Below are 23,223 nucleotides of genomic sequence, written 5' to 3' on the forward strand. Positions count from 1 at the left end.
GGGACGAAGTGAGAGAGTAGCATTGACATATATACACTACCACATGTAAAACAGATAGCTAGTGGGAAGCAGCTGCATAGCACCGGGAGATCAGCTCGGTGCTTTGTGACCACCTAGAGGGGTGGGATAGGGAGGGTGGGAGGGAGATGCAAGAGGGAGGGGATATGGGGATATATGTATGCATATGGCTGATTCACTTTGTTATACAGCAGAAACTAACACAACATTGTAAAGCAATTTTACTCCAATAAAGATGTTAAAAACAAAACAACAAACAAAAGTAAAAAGACAAAAAATAAAAGAAAGGTGTGGCTGGGATCCCTTAACTTCCTCCTCTATACACTGAGGGCTTGAATCTATTTTCTAAGGCATCTTAGAAACACTCTATGTTTCTCAGGAACACAGAGCTGGACGCGGGGTCTGGAGAGCTGGGCTCTGCTCATGGCCCTCTTGCACGTATCCCTGGCTCCTCTGCCCTTGCTTCTTCACTGGCCAAGCAAGGCAGGTAGCAATGGCTGACTCAACCTGACCAGGGGACAGAGAGGCTAAAATGAAAAAAAGACCGAAGACAAGTCTAAGGCACTGAGTAGAGACAAAGGTCTGCTGGGAAGTCTCAGAGACACAGAAAGAGTTTGGGTTCTCGGGTCACTCTGAGCGGGGCTTATATTCCAGTTCTTTGCTGTGCAACCACCCTCTCTGAGCCTCAGTCTACTCATCAGTAAAATGGGGGTGGTTTGTTCTTACTCCAAGGGCTGTTGTGAGGACATGGGAGGGGATGCTGTGAAGGGCGTGCTGTGGTGCTGTCATGTCGGAGGTACCGAGTGGAGGTGAGTTTTCTTTACTTCCCGTAGGGTTATGGACATTTAATGCTCCCGGGACAGAGGCCTCTCAGCAAATGCAGTTATTATTGTGATTACTGGTACTGTCATCACAACCATCATTAAGGACTTATCTGAAGGCAGGGCAGGGTGCTGGGAGGGAGGCATGCTTCCCAGGGCACACGGTCCCATGGCTGGAGCTTGGGGTGACATTTCTTACCGGCTTGCCAGGGTGGCTGGAGCCAATCCCTTCACGTTGCAGACCCAAGGAAGCTGGGACAGGTGGGACCAGCCCTCAGGCTCTCTGTCAGGCAGGATGACTGTGGCACAGGGAATGCAATGCACAAAACCAAATAGGAGGGGACAGGCAGGCTGTAGTCCTGGTTGAACAGTTCTGACCCCCTCAGCTTGTGACGGAGACTTTATTTGGTTCAAGGGTCTTTGCAGATATAATTAAGGCTCTCAAGATGTGTCATCTAGGATTAGGGCGGGCCCCAAATCAACCAGTGTCTTTATAATAAGAGAAAAGAAGGCAGAGATTGGAGAGATGATGCATCTTTAAGGCAAGGAAGGCCTAGGATAGCCGCAACCCCAGTAGCCAAGAGACAGGCCCGGGACAGATCCTTCCCAGAGCTTCCGGAACAGTGGAGAATAAACCTCTGCCGTTTTAAATCACCCCGTGTATTAAAGCAGACACAGGAAACTAAGACAGTCTGTAAATGTCCATCATGGCCATCGACTTCTGGCTGACCAACTCGGCCAGGCACCTCTGTGATCCTTCCTGTGCAGTGCGTTTCATCTGAGCCCCGCAGGTCTACAGTCAGGTGTCCATAGAGCCCAGCAGAGCGTGTGGCCCACACAGGTGCCCAGGAAACATGGGCTGGTGGGGAGCTGAGCACTGCTGAGCCTGGGACCCAACCCTGAGCCCTGAGTGCATTAACTCCCAAATCAGCGCCCGGGACTCCACATTCCAGCCCGATCCCCTGGCCTGTGTCCTCTCCCCCTAAGTCCCTGTGACCAGAGTGACTGCTGGTGCTTAGAGTTAGTGCTTGAGATTTCAGAGGCGGGAACATTTCACCGTAATAGCTTCGTCACCAGCAGCGTCTCCTCGGCTCTGGTCTCTGCACATGTCCTTCTGCCCAGTGGGAACTTCCCCAAAATGAAAGACTTGAAGCCCTGCAGGGGCTTTCTTTCACCTTCAGGAAGTGTTCAAGGTCTGTGTCTTGTCATTCAAAGTCCTCCGCGCCTCCGTCACCTCTGACAGGCAAGTGCGTGCTCACACCACACAGAGACATACGTACCACACACATACACATACATATACACACCACACACACATATATACACATACGCACAAATACACACACATACACATACACACACCACACACGCACACATCCCCTTCATGCCAGCTACCTCACCCCCCTTAGAATTTCTTTAAAGAGTTTCTCCACCACCACTGCTTTCTCCCCTTCTCACTTCCTCCCTGGCCCATGACCCCCTCCCTCCCGCTCACCCACCAGCGCTGTCTCTGCTCATTCGTTACTTTCTGTAGGAGGCTCCCTTTTATTTCGGGGGGGCTGCCTCAACAGCCTTCCCAGTGGGCTCCCACAGCCCTATTTCTACTGGGCTGCTTCCTACACTGGATCTGCCCTGTTTACTGACTGACAGGCAGACCCCAGGCACCAGGAAGGCAGGAGCCATGCTGCCTGGTGCCCTATGGAAGCCCGAGCTTCCAGAGGCTCAGACATGTGAACTTGTCACCTTGGCCCCTGACCCCCAGCACGAGCATGTTCTGTTCCCTCTGCTTAGAATACCCTTCCTACAGGCCGTCCCCTGCCTCACCCCTTGCGGGCATCACCATCTCCTGACCTGAGGGCCACCCTGACCTCCAGGCCTGAGCGGGAGTCCACAGAGGCGCTGGAATTTCAGTTAAGACAAGGCCCACCAGGCCCTGTGTGCTCGAGGGAGGTGGGGTCCTCCATGCCTGGACTCACAGCAGGAGGGCCTGCCCGTCCTCCCAGCTCTGAAGCCCAAGGCGACCCCGTGACGGAGGGGATCTGCTAAAACTAAAGCAGCATCTCAGCCTCCTGGGCTCAGGACAGGTGTTCCAGAGGCAACGTCAGCCCTCCTCACCAACAGGCAGCTCTGCCCACATCCTGGGAGCCTTCAGAACAGAAGAGGCGGGTCCCCAGTGGCCCCAGGGCTCCTGAGCAGGTCAGCACATAGCGCTTTCCACTAGAAATCACAGGTAATGAGCCAAGGGATGAGCAATTTGGCCAAAGCCACCCAAGCTCCTGACAGGCAAACACCCAGTTAACGCTCCTCATTAGACTAATTCAATTAGGACACCTGATGTTATCATTATTAATTACAATTTATTGGCACAGATAAATAAATGCTAGCGAGCATGGATTTCAGGCGATTTGCCGTGAGAATGGCACGTGTCAAGCACACTGTGCATCAGGAATTTGGGAACTGACCCCAATTCAGCAGAGAAGGGGTAGGGATGCGTGCTGAGAACCTCCATCACACCAGCACCTGGTGGTCCTCAGCCGGATCTTACCTTCAAAGCACTGATGGCCTCGGTTCTGTGGCACCCCCAGAGGTCTGCGAGGGTCCTGGGATGTTGTATTTTGTAAAAACTCCCTGGGGGGAGTCTGATAAGCAGGCTAGCTGAGAATCACTTCGCTGGATTCTTCAGGAAAGTCCTTGTCTGCCTGCATCTTCAGTGACCCTGATGGTCAGGACTGTAACCCTCACTTTTCAGCTCAGGCAAGCCAAGCTCTGGGGGGACAGGTCACCCAGAATCAGAGAAGCCAGAGCTGTGCTGGTAACCCAGAGCTGTGCTGGTGCAAAGGCTGGCTCTGCCCTTCCACGGACCAGCCTGGATGCCCTTTCTCACCTCAGTTGACCTTCTCTGTGCTTCCCACCCCACCCCCAGCTTGAGGACACTTAGCAGATGCTGTTGACTGATGCACAGCTATAGGGCGACATTAACGGACACTGGTTATGCTCACAGGAGCAAGATTCTGGGAAACAACCAATTTAGGGAAAAGCAAAAACAAAAAAAAAATTAAGATTAAATAAGGTCACTAAAAAAGAGTGATCATGCTAGGTACTGCTGTTCAAATATCCTTATCTGACAAGAAGACTGTCTTTGGCAGACAATGATTGTTAACTACCCAAATGCATCCTCCCTCTTCTTCCTTTTGAATAGGACAATTTTCTTCAAGGAGGCAGTATGATCCATTAAATACTCATTTGCAGCCAGAAGTAGCCATAGTTCTTGCCAATGAAATATTAGTCTGCTATTGGCTTCTAAGAAAAGTCTTGCTTTCTGAATAAAAGGGAATAGCTACAGATGGTTCCACTTTTCTCCCCTTGGCCACTATTCTTCTCCTTTCTACCTTGAGCACATATGTAATGTCTGGAGCTGCAGCAGCCCCGTGTGACCATGAAGCTACGAAGGACTCAGAGTTACTGAACCTGTTATCATAGCGCCACCTACCTTCAGACTTCTTGTTATGTGAGAAAATAAACCCTCTTTGTTTAAGCCACTATAAGGCAGATTTTCTGTTTCTCACTCCTGAGAACATCTCCATCTGATACACAAACTATACGATGATGTTTCTGGCACAGAAAGTCCATGTGGGCTGTGACCAATGGTGGCCTCACTAGAGTGATCAAAAGTTAGCTTCAAGAAAAATACTCATTTGGATGAATATTTCACTCAATAAACATGTGTGAAATGCCTGTCATGGTCCTGGCATTATGCTAGCCATGAAGATATGACACTGCTCTAGGAACTCAAGGTTCAATGGGATAAACAAACAATACTCAAGAGTGAAAGACAAAGTCGCTCACTTCAGGTCACTGGGCCCTACCTGGCGTGGCCCCAAGTCCCCTCTAATTCCATCTGTTACTCTCCTCCCTGCTCACTTCCCACCATGGCCCTTGTGCCATTCCTGTGTCTGCCATGCTCTTCCCCAGGTGTCCAGTCTTGGGTCCTCACCTCCTACAGGCTCTACCCATGAATCACCTTATCCTATAAGCCATCCCTGACCTCCGTGTGTCAATGAGCTAATCCCTCCTCAGTCCCCATCCTCCCTCCCTGTTTCCTCCATCACCCTGGCCAACTCCCGTAACAGCACCTGCTTCTTGGTTTGTTTGTTTTCCCTTTGTCTGTCTCACCCACTGTGGTGTAAACCCCATAATGACAGGGATTTTTCTATAATTCAGTGCTCCTCCTCAGTGACTAGAACAGTGCCTGGAACATCTAGTTGACATCTGTGGCTGGCTCGCTGGAGAAATGGATAATTACTACTCAGAAAGAACAGTGCTATAGGATAGGTGAGCACATGGGACTAAGGGACCTGAGAAGAGGGATCCTAACCAGGATATGGGATTAGGGAAAGACATTCTGGAAGAGGCTGCATTTGAACTGTTTCTCAGTCATCAAGGGTTGGCTTCATGAGGATGGAGGTGTAGGAAGAGGGGGAAGGAAGTGCATTACCAGGAGAGTGTACAACCCCTCTCTAAGTACACAGAGATGGAACATGCATGGTGCATTTTAGCATGTGTTAGTAGCGTTCTCAACTTCCCCATCTGTAAAATGGGGGTAGCAGTGTACTTATCTTAGTGGGTGGTTGTGAGGGTTACATGGTAAGCACTTACTAAATTATTGATTATTATTGTGATTATGATCATCATTCACACATGTACTGAAGGTAAGACCAGAGAACATTGTAGAGATGTGCAGAAGTGGCCCAAGAAGGAGCTCAGGAACAATTTCACAATTATTTGGTGTGATGGTTGATTTTATGTGCCAGCTTGGCTGGGCTATGGTGCCCAGACATGTGGTCAGACATGATTCTGTATGTTTCCGTGAAGGTGCTTTTAGATAAAATTAATTTGTGATGAATTTTAAAAGGTGGACTTTGAGTAAGCAGATTGCCCTCCATGTGGGTGGGCCTCATCCAAGCAGTTGAAGGCCTGAATAGAACAAAAGACTGACCTCCCCCAAGAAAGAGGAAATTCTGCAGCAGATGACCTCTGGCCTTTTACAGCAACATCAGCAACTTCCTGGGTCTCTAGCCTGACAGCCTATCCTGCAGATTTTTAGACTTGCCAGCCTCCATCATCATGTGAGCCAATTACTTAAATAAATCTATCTATATCTATATCCACACACCTCTTTTTAGTTCTGTTTCCCTGGAGAACATTGACTAATACATGTGGCAATGAGCTAGCCAGGATCAGAAGTCAGCACCTGATTTCAACTTCTCATGGACCCAAGGAGTCACTAAGGCCACCAGTGCTGGGCATTTGGAAGCACAGGAAGCTAAAACTGCTTGGTACTTGATTCTAAACTGTCTGTCCCCAGTCAGCATAAAAAGAGACAGCAGCATGGGGAGACACGCCTTGATTGGGGCACAGTAAGGTGTCTCCCTTACTAAACTGTCAGCTCTATGCCCCACAGCTACGCTCTAAGCCAAGCCAGTCTCTCCTTAAGATGCTAAGAAACAGTGCGCCTGTCCCGCGGACACTTCATCTGTGAGTTCTGACCTGTATCAGGTGATACTCCCTGGTGTTCACCCTGAGACAGTGCATGACAGACATCATGGAGATCATGGCAAAAGATGAGGTGACAAAGGTGAGTGAGGAGCAGGTGACAGATGGCTTTGAATGACATGTTTAAAGGTCAGTGATGCAGGTTGAATGTGTTTCCCCAAATCTGTATGTTGAAGCCCTGACCCCCAGTACCTCAGAATGTGATACATTTGTCGATAGGACTTTTTTTTTTTTTTTTTTTTTTTGCGGTACGTGGACCTCTCACTGTTGTGGCCTCTCCCGTTGCGGAGCACAGTCTCCGGACGCAGAGGCTCAGCGGCCATGGCTCACGGGCCCAACCGCTCCGCAGCATGTGGGATCCTCCTGGACCGGGGCACGAACCCGTGTCCCCTGCATCGGCAGGCGGACTCTCAACCACTGTGCCACCAGGGAAGCCCCGGCGATAGGACTTTTAAAGAGGTAACTGAGTTAAAATGGGGTCATGAGGGCAACCCAATTGGGTTGGTGTCCTCTGGCCTCCAGAACTGTGAGACAATCACTCCTGTGGTTTAAGGCCCCCAGCCTGTGGGATTTTGTCACATCAGCACCAGCAGAACAATACAGTTGGCTTTTATCCTGAGGGCACTGGGGAGATACAGAAGGGTTTAAAAAGTGGATCCTAGGTATACAATTGCAAATGAATGAATAAAGGAAAGAACATACAAACAAACAACATGGAAAATGTGGGTTTTGAGGGGGAGAGGAGTTCTTTCTGGCAACAGGGTGGAGGAGAGTTTGGAGGTAATTCCAAGAGGTGATCGTGTGTTTTATAAATAATGCCACTGCTTATGCACACAGTTTCCCTCTGGAGTCATAAGGGACATCACTTTGTCAGGAAACACCAAAAAGTAGTCATGGGGGCAAGGGTCCAGGACCAATGTTGGTGCCTTCTGACACCCTTAGTGCTGGAAATGTATCTTTTAGGGTGAAGCAAGGTTGAGACCACTTTACAGATGTAAAAAGGCCTGGGAAAGCTCATCCAGAATATGAAATGAGACGTCATTGTTGGAAAATGCGAAATGCAAACGAGCAATGACGTCTGTTAAATTGGTCAGTAATGGATCATTTGCTCTGGCCTACGCTTGAAAGCCATTCGCGAATGAGCTTGCATTTCCTGTGATATTTAGCTCTTAATAAAGTGATCCCTGGGAGCCAGCAAATTCCTCCAACCTATGCTTCAAGCCAAACATGGACTAATTAATATGAAAGGAATAAATATTCATTAAAAAGAAATGGATTCCACCGCTTATAAAAGATGTCTGCATGAACAGTAAAAGCTTCTAGTAAAAGTATCATGTTTAAGAATTCTAAAAATGATTCTTACATAAGAATAACAGCTCACTCTGGAAACACAGAGAAGTTAGGTAACTTGCCCAGAGTCATCTGGTTGACCAGAATTCCAACTCAGCTCTGTCAGACTTGGAGGCAAAGCTCTCTAACCATTTTGCTATAAACTGATTAACTCTTGCGTTGTCCTGAAAAGAGCAAACATATATTCCAAGTCCCTGCTTGTGGCAGACACAATGTTGGCTGGGCATCTTACACACATTTGCTGCCATGGCCCCATTACTAAGTCTGTCCCTGCCACAGGACCTTTGCATCTGCTGCCCCTTTTGTATGTGATGCTCTACCCCCTGGATCTCCACATGGTCTGTTTCCTTCTTAGCAGTTAGGCCTTGGCTTAAATGTCTCCTTCTCAGCAAAGCCTTCTCTGTTGCCCTCTCCTCCAAGGAAAGCAGGCCTACCCTCCCAGGTCATTGCACTATGCATCTTCTGCTGAGCAACTCTCATTATTGAAATCGCGGTTGGATATTGTTTGTGTATTTGTCTCCCTTACTAAACTGTCAGCTCTATGGCATCAGGGACCTCGTCCATCTTGTTTGCCACACCACCACAAGTACCTAGACTAATGCTGGGACAGAACAGTTGGCATAAACGTTTACTGTCTGACTCAAAATCCTGCTATGCTTTCCACCATGCTACCCTTATCTTAAAAGATGAACAAGATTTCCAAAGACTACATTTTTAAAGGAAAAAAACACTAAGTCAAATGTTTCTGAACATTCAAACTTATAAACATATATATAAAATCGAATCTCCACTTAATTCCAAAATGGATTTGTTGCAGTCTGGGCACTAAATTGGTTAGTCCGCTATTAATCAAAATTTTTTTTCACACCATGAATTCACATGCAGATGTGAAAATCTGGAATGTGGAATGAGACAGCTAATAATATGCTTGCGTGTAGAAATGATCATCATTGCATAATAAGAGTGTGGAGTCTGGAATTATCAGCTGTGCAACTCTTGCTGAATTTTACCCAGACTCTTCCTTTGAGGGACATAAAGAGCTATTATCATATAAATCTGTGCCACTTTTTGCTGTTTTATGTGCAGACTGCCTCTGGCTATTCCATGAATTTTAATTAACTCTCTGTTTATTTTGCTTCAACCCTATGACTCTCTAAGCACGGGGCCCATTTGCTAATCCAAGAAACACACTTTGGAAGCAAACTTCTCAGAAAGTTCTCCCAAAGGTATCTTCCTCCTTCCCTTGAAAATAATTAAGCCCTGTTGACTTCAAAGTTGACTCAGAGCAGGACACTCCAGTCTGGACTCTCTCTGCTGGTGCAGGAGCAAAATGTCCAATGGCTCAACGAACGAAGGGGTCAAGAGCAACCTGTGGGAGGTGGAGAGTGAGTCAGGAGAGAGGTGGAAATTGAAGGGGCATTTGTGAAAAATTAGAGTTTGCAGCAGGGGAGATAGAGAAATTCTCCTCAGGATTCTAACCCCAGTCAGTATAAACCAGTCAACTAACTCTTAGCAGTTGATTGGTTAATTGTCAAGTTTTTCATTCATTTACATAATATGTATTCATTCAGTTAATTATATAGAGCATATATGTCATATGTATCATATGCACATGTATATGTAAGTATATATTATATATGAATATAAATATACACACTGCTTAGTGGATATGTATATATGCATGTATTTGTATGTATATACATGCATATATATGTGTGTAGATATACATACATACTGCTTTGTGGGCTTACATATATATGTATACATATATGAGTGTGTATATGTATCTATATAATATATGGTGGGTATCTGTATATCTGCCTATATATAAACTGTTTAGTGGGTGTATATATATATATATATGTATATATGTATATTTACTGCTTATATGCATATACATTTACATGTGTTTATAAATACTATATGTATGTGTATATACATACATGTAGATGTGTGTGTATATATATGCATGTGTCTATGTATACAGCTTACTAGGTGTGTATATATGCATATTCATATGTGTGCTCATATGTATATATACACTGCTTAATGTGTGTATACGTATATCTATATGCTGATTAGTGAGTGTGTGTATGTATGTGCATTAGACATATATGTATGTGTAAATATACATATGTGTGTATATGTATTATACTTTATACATATATATTTGCTTAGTAGGTACTGGAGATACAACTGTGGACAGTGAGGGAACATTGCTGCCCTCAGAGAGAGCTTATGTTCTGGTGCATGAGACCAACAACTAAGAGGACAAATTAATAAGCATGCAGTGGAATTATAGGTAATGACGGGTGCACTGAAGAAAAGGGGACCAGAAAGGGTACATGGATATGAACTGCTTGGGGTGGATATTCAGAGAGGGCCCCCATTGAGGGGACATTTGAGCAGAATTCTGTATGGTATGAGTGATCCTTGCAGAGTTCTGGGGGAAAGTGATCAAGGCTGAGGGCACAGCAAGTGTAAAGGTTCCGAGTTAGAAATAAGTTCAGCATGTTCGAGAGATGAGAAGATGGGCTGAGCGGAATGAGTAGGAAGATGGAGGGGGTAGAGAGAGGTGTCAGCAAACTAGGCACAAGTCAGATTGCTGGGCCTTGGGGGCCAGCAGAAGAGGTTGGCATTCATTCTGAAAGCAGCAAGCATGTGATCCAATCCATGCTTTATCACATCACTGGCTGCTACGTAGACCAGGGCTTTCCCTCTTCTTTCTCTCTCCCCCTCATCCATTCTCTAGGTAGCATTTATTGAGCCTTTACCACCTGCTGAGCACTAAGCCAGGTGCTGATGGGACTGGGCAGGTGAATATGACCAATCCCAAGCTTTCAGGAATCTCACACTCTGATGGCAGAGGCAACTGAGCAAGCTGAAGACCATCCCTTGGCAAGATGTGCTGTGACAGATGGAAAGAGGAAGCTAAGAGAGCCAGGTCTTCCCCTGACGCACCCCTTCAGGTGGTTACCTAAAACTTTCCAGAACCCACCACATCACCCAGGGCCAAGAAGACAGGAAAGGCATTTTAAAAATGCCAACCATATGTCAGGTCTGATGTTGGAGGCTGCATGGTCTCTGCCCCTTATTTTCCCAGTAAGATCACTCAGGGCATTCTTTATAAGTCTTTATTTGCCTTCATTGTACAAAGGTATTTTTGTTCTCTTTTATCACTAGAAAGATATCACTCCATTGTCTTTGGGTTTACATAGTTTCCATTTCCTAACACAATGTGTCCTTTTGTTCTCTGGTTGATTTTAAGATTTTCTCTTAATGGTTTTAAACTATTTATTAATTGATTATGATGATCATTGATGATGTTTTCCTTGTGTTTCTCTTGCTTGGAGTCAGTTGAACTTCTTGGATTTGATTTTATCATTTTCATCAATTAAAAAAAAATTCAGCCACAATTTCTGCAAATATATTTTATATGCCCATCCCTCCTTCTGGGACTCCAATTACACATATGTTAAACTATTGCATTTTGTTCCATAAGTCACTGAGGATCTGTTAATTTTTTTTCCTCTATGCTTCATCATGTATAGTTTCTATTGCTATATCTTCAAGTTCGTTAACCTTTTCTTCTGCACTGCCTAATCTGCTGTTAATCCCAACCAATGAATACTTCATTTCATATATTGTAGATCTCATTTCTCTAGGTTCTATTTGAGTGGTTACCAGAGGAAAGAGGGGTGGGAGGAAGGGAAAGAGATGGGAAGGGAATTAAGAGGTACAAACTACTAGGTATAAAATAGATACAAGGATATAATGTATGGCACAGGGAATATAACCAATACTTTATAATAACTTTAAACGTAGTATAATCTATGAACATATCAAATCACTATTTTGTACACCTGAAACTAACTTAACATTGTAAATCAATAAAAACATACAAATAAATAAAGTAAAATTGCAATGTCCAGTGTCCAAAAAAATTACTAGACATGCAAAGAAGCAGGAAAATATGACTCATAAGCAGGAGGAAATCTAATAAAGACAAACAAACCCAGGAATGGCGCCAGTGATGAAATTAGTAAATAAGCATTAGTGATCAAATTATTTAAACAATTTTAAACAAAATTTAAAAGAGCTATTATTAATATGTTCTGTATGCTCAAGGATTTTAAGGAAAATGTGAACATAATAAGGATAGAAATGGGCATTCTTGTTTTTCAGAAGAGGAAACATAGGTTTGAAGAAGCTTTATGACTGGTCCAAGTTCACATGGCTAGAAACAGTGGGACCAGAATCTGAGCCTAGGCCTCCCCATCTAGAAAGCCCACGATCTTTCCTCTATGTTATGTTACTTCCCAAACCAAATGTCCAGTGTTTTTGGACACTGATGGACACTATCCCCCTGACCCCCATGGTCTCCTGCTGATACACATGTGACTAAAGCTAGTTTCAACCTAACTTCTGTATTTGGGAGGAACATGTGGAAACAAAACAGGCTGTGTGTGACAGTGGGGTCCTCTCCAGGCTTCTGACTCATCATATGTAAATGGGGATAATAATGCCCAGCATACTGGGCTTTTAGGGCAACAAGGATGGTAAGAGGGGTCCAGTTCCTAGGACAATGACTGTGAGTTTCTGATTGGTCAGGACTCTACTCCACGTTGCAAATACTGGGAACCCAACGTGATCTTGCATAATCAAAAAAGGATGCCAGCTCCTGTAGCTGGTAAGGACACTGGATAAGGCTCACAGGACTGGAAGAGCACAAAGGCGGAGGCACTGATGGTACCTGCCCATGTTCCCTCTCCTGCGCCTCCACACACCTCAGGATGCTTACTGTGGACACCTGTGACTCTCTGCTGGGGACCTTCTTCTGCCCTGGACGGGATAAGCCAAAAAGTGCAGGAGAGGTAATGCTGCTTAAAGCAGCCCTCCATCAATGATGAACAGGGAACTGTGCATAAAAACATCAGCTTCTCTGACCTTCGGCTGCCTCAAGGCACCCTCGGCATTGAGTTCCAGAATGGAGGTGAGTCCAAGGGCCTCAGTGGTGAGTGCTTTCACCAAATGCCCATCCTTGGCTGCCTTGCCTTCTGGGTCTCACTCCCCCTCTCTTTCAGGTGTTTCCTGGGATCACCTCCCCTCCAAAAAACTGCTTGCACTCAATTCTCTGTCTCAGTTTCAGCTCCTGGAGGAACCCAAGCTCAGACAGTGCCCAGCAGGGCCAGGACTGGGGTCCAGCAAGTGAGGGGGCAAAATGTTAGGAAGCAATGTCGACCCGCATTTGGAGGACCCTGGGAGCAATGCCTCCTTAAATTTTCACTCCTGGTGCCTTGCTCGCTCGCCCCAGTCCTGATCCTACTCAACAGGAGTCCATCTCTCCACCTGCCTCTTACATCTGTTTGTTTCTTCACTTTGGGCCTCATTCTTTCCTTTTGCAGAGAGACTTTCACCTTCACCAGTTGCTGAGAAAAATGGTCACCAACTCATGCAGACCTGTTTTCTTACAGAACATCATCAATGAGAGGATGAGAACAAGCCTTTCACCTCTGATTCCATCGAAGGATTATGAATGGCTGGGCTTGGGTCACACAGCCACTCCTTGGACCAAGCACCAGTCTAGCTGAATATGGCCCAAGTGGTTGGCCCAGCCAGGTCACATGCCCATCTCAGAAGGTGAGTGAGGACATAATAATTGACAGTCCACATGGGGTGGGGGAGGTGTTTTCCAAAGGAAAGAGACGTTACTGTGATAAGAAAGGGGACCAAAAAGCATGCTGAACAGTCAAAAACAACAGCTACTACAGTCCACTATGATTCTCCATTCCCTTTCCTTTTTACAGATGCGTAAAACTAAGCTTCAGGGTGGCTAATTCACTTTCCCAGGTAGCCACAACTAGTACATATCAGAGTCAGTCTGCTTCCCAAATCTAAAGTGTCTCCACTGAGATATGTAGAAAAGAATCTGCTGTGCCTCAACTGTCCTAAAATTCAGTCATAAATGGGTTATAAAAATTTTCAGTGAATTCCTGCTAAAATCAATGGATTGCCTGCAGCTGTTTACTTTGGTGCTACACTGGGGAAGCACAACTTCCTCCAGAATGAAAGTAAAATGGGATTTTTGGGAATTCACATGTGCTTTTTCCTGATAACCAAGGCTACTGTCATACTTTAACAATGAAATGTCTTTCTTGAAAACTCTTAATAAATGTCAGATATCAAAACCTGCCAAAGGCAGATAGCAAAGCCAAAATATCCCTTCAATATGAGGAGGGTGGTTTTCTTCATCTTAGTCCAGCCCAGTTCCACCTTGAGTCTCATAATAGTCACACAGACTCATCTACACTTACCATGAAAGGCAGCGATTATTTGGTATTTTGACCACAACAAAGCTACGTTCGATTGCCTTGAAGTAAACTAACCTCGTCCTGAGTACTAGATGTTTGTGTACATTTTACATGAATTTGGATGTCATCCAGAAATTGCTACAACCTAAAGAGGGACTTAAAACTAGATCCTCTATAAAGCTTGCATGTTTTTCAGAACATCCACTATAACCACAGCTTTAATACATTTATGCTCTGGAATACAGGTTCTGAGAGCCAAGCCAGTAGGCAAAGAGCAGCACAGATGTAGGCAGAAAAGGAAAACAAAACTTTTAAGGATGGTGACAGGATGTAATCCATTAATGATTCATGAGGGCACATGCTAACAGATTTGGTAGTATGACAGGAAGGGGTGCAAGGAGCTCAGGACCAAAATCATCACTGACATGAGGGTAAGAGTGATATGCGTCTATGTGGTGCCGATTGTGTTGTGGACTTAAAAAGTTGCTTCCATGTTCCTTCATCCATGAAATCCTCGACATAAGGGACAAAAGAAAGTAAAGATTTAACAGTCTCCATAGAGACTAGAGGCAAACTTCCTAAATTCTCTGGGCCACAACTCCTCTCTCTGAAAAATCCAGAGAGGGGGAATCTCAAACGTGGCACATAAACTCTGCCCAAATCTCTGGCTGACCCCTAAGGGCTATAAGGGGCAGACTATAAGCAATACAGTGAAGAAGAAAAGACTACGCTTCGTGCGCCTGTCCAAGAGGCAGAGTATGCAGTGTAAATCCAACCAAGTTAATTGCTCATTAAAACTATATTTTCAAAGAAATACAATGCAATCCGAAGTCTATACAACATAGCATTGGCAATATCCAGGATGCAACCCAAAACTATTCAACGTATAAAGAACCAGGAAAATGGAACCCATCCTCAATGGAGGTGAATCTTAAAATGACCCAGATGTTGGAATTAGCATAAAGGACATGAAAACAGCTCTTACGACTATGAATATGCTGCATGATATAAAGGGCAATATGACAGAAATAAATGAAAATATAGGAAATCTAAGCAAAGGGAGAGAAAATATTTTCTTTTAATCCAGAATTTCCACCTAGGCACAACATAGTCAAATTGCTGAAAGTCAAAGATGAAAGGAAAATCTTGAAAGGAGAGAGACGAAAGTGACACATTACTATCAGATAATAATGATTCAAGTCTAATGACGTCTCATCAGAAAGCATGGAGGTCAGCTGACAATGGTACAAAATCTTTAAAGCAGTGAAGAAAAAACTGTCAACCCAATAACCTGTATCCAGTCAAAATATTCTTTAAGAAAGAAGGTGAAATAAATACATTTCAGAGAAAATAAAATTAAGAGAATGCGTTGACAGGAGACTTGCACCACATAAAATACTAAAGAAAATTCTTCAGGATGAATGGAAAGGACACCAGAGGGAAATTCAGACCTTCACGAAAGGTATGGGTAAATATCAAGAACTACTTTCCTCCTAATTTTTTAAAAGCGAAAAAACTACACATACTTTAAAATAGATATATATTTTACACATATATTATATATTCATATATTTCTATACATTTAAAGCAAAAAACTATAATATTGTATTGGAGACATGATTTAAGAAGCTGTAATACATATGACAACTATAGTATAATGGTTGACAGGAGTGGTAAATAGACCTATATGGTTGCCAGGTTTTTATATTTTATGTGAAGTATAAAATATTAACTCTAAGCAGACTGTGAAATAAACTGAAGATGTGTATTATAATCCCTAGAGCAACAATTTTAAAACATAACACAAGGAAGTGTAGTTATAAAGTCAGCAGATAAATTAAATGGAGATTCTAAATATTCAATTAATCCAAAGCAAAACAGGAAAAGAGAAACAGAAGAACAAAAGAGAAAGAGAACAAGAACAAATAAAGGACTAAAAGAGATTGCCAGGTGGATTTAAAGAGAAGCAAGACCTGACTATATGCTATCCTCAAGAGATTTATGTCAGATATAAAAACACAGATAGAATGAAAGAAAAGACATGGAAAAATATATGCCATGTAGGTTGGAATGACTATATTAATCTCAGAAAAAATAGGCTTCAAAAAAGATTATTAGCAGAGATAGAAAAGTTTCTTTCACAATGATAATAAGGTCAATTCATCATGAGGCCATAACAACCATAAAACTGTATGCACCTAACAACAGATCTTCCAAGCATAAGAAGCAAAACTGACAGAATTAGGGCTTCCCTGGTGGCGCAGTGGTTGAGAGTCCGCCTGCCGATGCAGGGGACACGGGTTCGTGCCCCAGTCCGGGAGGATCCCACATGCCGCGGAGCGGCTGGGCCCGTGAGCCATGGCCGCTGAGCCTGCGCGTCCGGAGCCTGTGCTCCGCAACGGGAGAGGCCACAACCGTGAGAGGCCCGTGTACCGCAAAAAACCAAACAAACAAACAAACAAAAAACTGACAGAATTAAAGGAAGAAGAAGCAACTCCACAATCAGAGTTGGAGATTGTATACAACCATCTCAGAAATGGATAAAACAACTAGATTGTTAAAATCAGTAAAGACAGAGATTGAGGAAGGAGGCGGTTCAAGATGGCGATGTAGGAAGATCCTGAACTCACCTCCTTCTATGGGTACAACAAATTTACAGCTACCTATGGAAAAATTCCCTATGAAAAGGATCTGAAAACTAGCTGAACAGCTCCTCCACAACAAAGGATACAAGAGCCACATCAAGATGGGAAGGAGAAGCAGAGATGTGATCTTGCCCGAACCCCACGCTCAGTGTGGTGACCTGAAATTGGGAGGGGTCTCACAAATACAAAACTTCTCCCTGAGGAGCCAGGGGTTTGTGCTCTCATCTGTCATCCCAACCCTTGGGACGTGCACTGGTAAGAAGAGCTCCCAAAATGCCTGGCTTTGAAAACCAGCAGGACTTACATCCAGAAGAACCACAGGGCTGTAGGGAACAGGGAACGCACTCTGAAAGGGCTCGCACACAGACTCACTCGCCCTGGGACCCAGCACGAAAGCAACAGTATGAAAAGGTCTAGACCATAGGTGAAGGAGATTTATTTACTAATCTTAAAGCATCTGCTGGAGGGGCAGGAGTCTGTTGGGACTCTTCCTGGAGACAGAAGCCGGCAGGTGCCATTTTTGTGCTCTCTCTCCACCTTGTTAGTCCCACTGTACATGCCCCATCCTCATGCCACTTCTGCATCCCTGCCAAAGCCAGTTGACACATGCAGTGTGCCTCTTGAACACCTGGCTCAGGTGTCCAGGGGGGATTGTGTTTTGGGACCCCATGAGTCTGAAACAATCAGAGAGACTATTCTTGGCAGGCTACCACACTCCAGTTACTACACAGACAGCTGACTGTGATGCACCCCCAGTCTTCCTGTGAAAAAGCCCTATTTACCTGTCTTGAAGCTTCAGCCTGATGGACAGGCTTCCAGTTTTCCATACGTCTAGAGGCTATGGAAGGTCTAGGGGATATCACCTTTGTGCTCTCCCTTGACCTCACTACAGCTCACTGGTACCTCCCAGAAATGAAATCAAACACTCACCTGGAGCCCCGATTTTTGCAACTTCACTAATGGGACACCTGTAGATCACCTGGTGCGGAGGCCAGCAAGGTTTACAATTGCATTTTCACAGTACTGTGTATACTTGCATACCTTAAAAGCTGCCGCTTAGTTTCTAATCAGCCTGAAATTAAGGGCTAACTGAGATCCCACCCTCTGGAACACTCACAAGTCTTCAACAACTGGGAATTACCAAGAATAAATCAGGGTGCTACGACAATCACAATGGTTCAAAATATAACCAAGAGGTAGGGCAAGGTTAAACAAGAAGGTTCATCTCCTTCACAAGGCCACTACTTCAAGACTGGGAAAGACAGCTGTTTTGCCTAATACATAGAAACACACAGAGAGTCAAGCAAAATGAGGAGAGAAAGGAATTTGTTCCAAACACAAGGAAAAGATAAAACCACAGGTTAAAAAAAAAAAAAAAACCTTAATGAAATGGAGATAAGTAATTTAGCTGAAACAGAGTTCAAAATGTTAGTCATAAAGATGCTCACTGAACTTGGGAGAAGACTAGATGAACACAGAGAGAACTTAAACAGAGATAGAAAATATAAGTAAGTACTAAATAAAAGTCACAAAGATGAAATATACAATAACTGAACTGAAAAATACACTAGAGGGGTTCAATAGCAGACTACAAGAAGCAGAGGAAGAATCAGTGGTCTGGAATAGAGGTCACTGGAACTCATTCAAATAGAGCAGCAAAAAGAAAAAAAAATTCAAAAAGTGGAGATAGCTTAAGGGACCTATGAGACAACATCAAGCAGAATGACATTTGCATTATATGGGTCCAGAGGGAGAAGAGAGAGAAATAGGCAGACAACTTATTTAAGGGAATAATGGCTGAAAACGTCCCTAATCTGGAAAAGGAAACAGACATCCAGATTCAGGAAGCCCAGAGAGTTCCAAACAAAATGAACCCAAATAGACCCACACCGAGACACATTACAGTTAAAATGTCAAAAGCTGAAGCTAAATCATAAAGGCAGCAAGAGAAAAACTTGTTACAAACAAGGGAACCCCCATAATACTATCAGCAGATTTTTTTTGCAGAAACTTTGAAGGCCAGCACTTTCAAAGGGCTGAAAGGAAAAAACTTCCAACCAAGAATAATCTACACAGCAAGGTTACTATCTAGAATTGAAGGAGAGATAAAGAGCTTTCCAGACAAACAAAAGCTAAAGGAGTTCATCAGCACTAACCCAGACCTGCAATAAATGTTAAAGGGACTTCTTTAAGCTAAAAAGAAAGGGCACTAATTAGTAACAAGAAAACATATGAAAGTAAAAATCTCACTGGTAAAGGTAAATATATAGTAAAGGTAGTGTATTGATCACTTACAAAGCTATTATGAAGTTTAAAAAATAAAAGTAATAAAAATAATAATTTAGTTAAATGATACATGAAATTTAAAAAATGTAAAATGTGAAATCAAAAACATAAAATGTGAAGGGGAGTTCAAAATGTAGAGTTCTAGAATGCATTCAAACTTAACTATCAGTTTTAAATAGATGATTTTATATATACACTTACATATATATTTATGTGTCTGTGTATATATATATAAGCTGTTACATGTGAGCCACATGGTAACCACAAAGCAAAAGCCTATAGTAGATACACAAAAGATAGTGATAAAGGAATCTAAGCATAACCCTATAGAATGTCATCAAACCAAAAGGGAAGAATGCAAGAGAAGAAGAAAGAAACATAGAGGAACTACAAAACAGCCAGAAAACAATTTTCAAAATGGCAATATATAGTTATACTATATATACATAGTTATCACTACTTACTATAAATGTAAATGGACTAAATTCTCCAAACAAAACACATAGAATGGCTGAACAGATAAACACCAAGACCCATATATATGCTGCCCACCACAGACTCATTTCAGATGTAAGGACACACACAAACTGAAAGTGAAAGGATGGAAAAAAATGTGTCATGCAAATAGAAACCAAAAGAGAGCTTGGGTAGATATACTTATATCAGATAAAATAGACTTTAAAACAAAGACTAATAAAAGGCAAAGATGAGCATTACATAATGATAAAGTCATCTCCAGCAAGAAGATATAACATTTGTAAATATTTATGCACCCAACATAAGAGCACCGAAATATATAAAATAAATATTAACAGACCTAAAAGGAGAAATTGACAGCAATACAATAACGGTAGGGGACTTATAACACTTATAACAATGGAAAATTATCCAGACAGAAAATCAACATGGAAACATCAGCCTTAAACCACACTTTAAACAAGATGGACTTAATACATACATATTGAACATTCCATCCAAAGGCAGCAGAATACACGTTCTTCTCAAGTGGACGTGTAACATCATCCAAGATAGATCATATGTTAGGCTACAAAGTAGTCTCAATAAATATAAGAAGATCAAAATCATGTCAAGTATCTTTTCTGACTACAATGGTATGAAACTAGAAATCATTTACGAGAAGAAAACCGGAAAAACACGAATACGTGGAGACAAACAACATGCCACTGAACAACCAACGGGTCAAAGAAGAAATCAAAGGAGAAATTTAAAAAAATACCTTGAGACAAATGAAAATGGAAACACAACATACCAAAATCTGTGGAATGCAGCAAAAGCAGCTCAAAAAGGGAAGTTTATAGTGATAGAGGCCTACCTCAAGAAACAAGAAAAACCTCAAATAAACAACCTAACGATAAAGCTAAAGTAACTAGGAGAAGAAGAATAAATGAAGCCCAAAGTTACCAGAAGGAAGGAAACAATAAAAGTCAGAATAGAAATTAATGAAATAGAGACTGAAAAGATCAATGAAACTAAGAGCTGGTTCTTTGAAAAGATAAACAAAATTGACAAGTCTTTAGCTATACTCACTATGAAAAAAAGAGAGAGGGCTCAAATACATAAAATCAGAAATGAAAGCGATAAAATTACAACTAATACCAAAGAAATACAAAGGATCGTAAGACACTACTATGAACCATTATATGCCAACAAATTGGACAACCTAGAAGAAATGTTTAAATTCCTAGAAACATGCAGTCTTCCAAGACTGAATAATGAAGAAAGAGAAAATTATGAATAAACATAATTACTAGTAAGGAGATTAAAAACTCTCAACAAACAAAATCCAGGGTCAGACAGCTTCACTGGTGAATTCTACCAAACACCCAAATGTTTAATACCTATATTTCTCAAACTCTTCCTGTGGAGGAGGGAACACTTCCAAACTAATTTTACAAGGTCAGCATTACCCTGATACCAAAACCAAACAAGGGCACCACAAAAAAAGGAAATTACAGGCCAATGTACCTGATGAACATAGAAGCAAAAATCCTCAACAAAATATTAGCAAACCGAATTCAACAATACATTAAAAGGATCATCTACACTATTCAAAGTGACATTTATTCCATGGCTGCAAGGACGATTCAACCTCCACAAATCAATCAACATGATGTACCACATAAACAAAATGAAGGATAAAAATCACACGATCATCTCAATAGATGCAGAAAAGGCTTTTGACAAAATTCAACATCCACTTATGATAAAAACTCTCAACAAAATGAGTACAGAAGAAACCTCAACATAATAAAAGGCCATATATGACAAGCCCACAACTAGCATCATACTCAACAGTGTAAAGCTGAATGCTTTTCCCTTTAGTTCAGGAACAAGACAAGAAGGCCCATTCTCACCACTTTTGTTCAACATGTGTAAATCTTGAGGACCGTATGCCAAGTGAAATGAGCCAGTTACAGAAAGATAAATACTGCATGATTCCATGTACAGGAGGTATCTAAAATAGTCAAATTCATAGAACCAAAGGCCGGTTGCCAGGGCTTGAGGGGATGGGGACACAGGGAATTACTAACTAATGGGCATAAAGCTTCAGCCAAGCAAGATGAGTCAGCTCTAGAGATCTGCTCTACAGTGTTCTCTGTATAGGCAACAACGATACATAGATTGTACACTTAGAAATTTCAGCTGGCAGATCTCATGTTAAATCTCCTTTCCACAGTAATTTTTTAAAGTACCTCCATCGCAGGAAAGAGCTACTGCTGGCCATCACATAAATTTGTGGGGTTTTTTCCACTTTCCTTATTTACATCCTCAAGGAAGAAATAGCATTAGCAATCTTGAAATAATTACCCTAGTAATTCACCTAAAGCAGGACTGCTGTAATTTAATTTTCAGAATGAAATGACAGCATATCCAAAGGAAACTATTCAGACTTCCTTTCACATTTCAAATTTAGCAAATTCAAATCTTGCTGTCCAACAGGAAATTCCCAGTGCCCAGCAATCAACAAAGAAACAAACACACAAACAGGCACATAGGCATAAGCCCAGTGGTCGGAACTTTCCTATTTTACTGATGAAATTTGTTAAAATCCATCATTCTTACCTTCCCAAAACTCCCTTTACCAATGGCCCGTAGGATCTGAAAATGGTCAAAGTTGACTGTAAAAGAAAAAAGAGAAAAACAGGAATAAGTCAGATTTGGCAAACCTTGTTTTGGTTCTTCAATGTCCTTCCCTGCACACCTACCCATGTATTTCAAACGGCTCCTGGTTTACTGCATCTTGTTTGTCATGGCAGCACTCCACCACTGAATGGATACTTCTCGGCATATTCCATTTCCCCTCCCAGCACATATATTTGGCAGTTAACACCTCACCATATACCTAGACACCCACAACCATATACACCTATATGGTATATAGGAGGAGAGACATCATTTGGGCCAGAGGGAAGGCAGGACAGAGAAAAACCTGGATGCTTGGATTATCAAATTCTTGTACCTGCTAATCCCTTTGCCAGGATGACCCTTCCCTACTTCTAGTTCCTGTCTTGTCCATCAAGCACTCTTACCTTACATACTCAGACATCAGCTCACCTGCCTCAGTATCCAAGGAGTTAATCCCACCTCCATTATGGAACCTCTGGACCCCCAAGTTTCATGGCCACATCATGGTCCTTCCCTGCTTGGGTGTCTGTCTAAGCACTGATATCACGAGCCAAGAGGATGAGGATGATGATCCCACACCTTCCTCCTGGTATTGCCCTGTCTCATGCCTCCCTTTCATCACGTTTCTTGATGGCGCTCCCCATTCCTGCTATCTCTACTGCCTTGCTCCAGTATGGCTTATACCCCATCCCCATAGCACAACAGGCCAACAACGTATGGCTATGCCACTCGAGCCAATGACAACTTACTGTGCCCCTTCTACTTGGCCACTCTCTCAAAACACCTGCGTAGCTTCAATGGAAGCGCACCCTCTTGATTTTCCATTTCATGCATCAACCCTTTTGCACACACATCTTTGTCCTCCTGGCCATTAATTACTGGACTCCATCAAGCCTCCATCCTACAAGCTTCCTCTCTTCACTGGCTCCAAAGGCTTCAGTCACCACCTAATGGCCCACGACTTTCCAGGCTGTGTGTACCGATTGATCCTACCACACAGAAACTCCTGAAGGCTTTGGAGCCACCTTGAACTCAATGGGTCCAAAATGGAACTTAGGAGAGGGTGTGGAGAAAAGGGAATTCTCCTCCACC

The 23,223-nt window shown here is 43.0% G+C and overlaps 1 protein-coding gene across 2 annotated transcripts in view; it reads right to left on the bottom strand.

Annotated features, from left to right (window-relative positions):
- STK32B (serine/threonine kinase 32B) overlaps window positions 1-23,223 on the bottom strand; it is a 342,731-nt gene that overhangs the window by 229,991 nt on the left and 89,517 nt on the right. For both annotated transcript variants that reach the window (XM_019928052.3, XM_019928051.3), the window contains exon 2: window positions 22,069-22,124. In XM_019928052.3, coding sequence (XP_019783611.1) covers window positions 22,069-22,124 — 56 coding nt within the window. The remainder of the gene's footprint in view (window positions 1-22,068; window positions 22,125-23,223) is intronic.

Source organism: Tursiops truncatus, chromosome 5 (assembly GCF_011762595.2).
Source record: "Tursiops truncatus isolate mTurTru1 chromosome 5, mTurTru1.mat.Y, whole genome shotgun sequence".
Lineage (NCBI taxonomy): Eukaryota > Metazoa > Chordata > Mammalia > Artiodactyla > Delphinidae > Tursiops > Tursiops truncatus.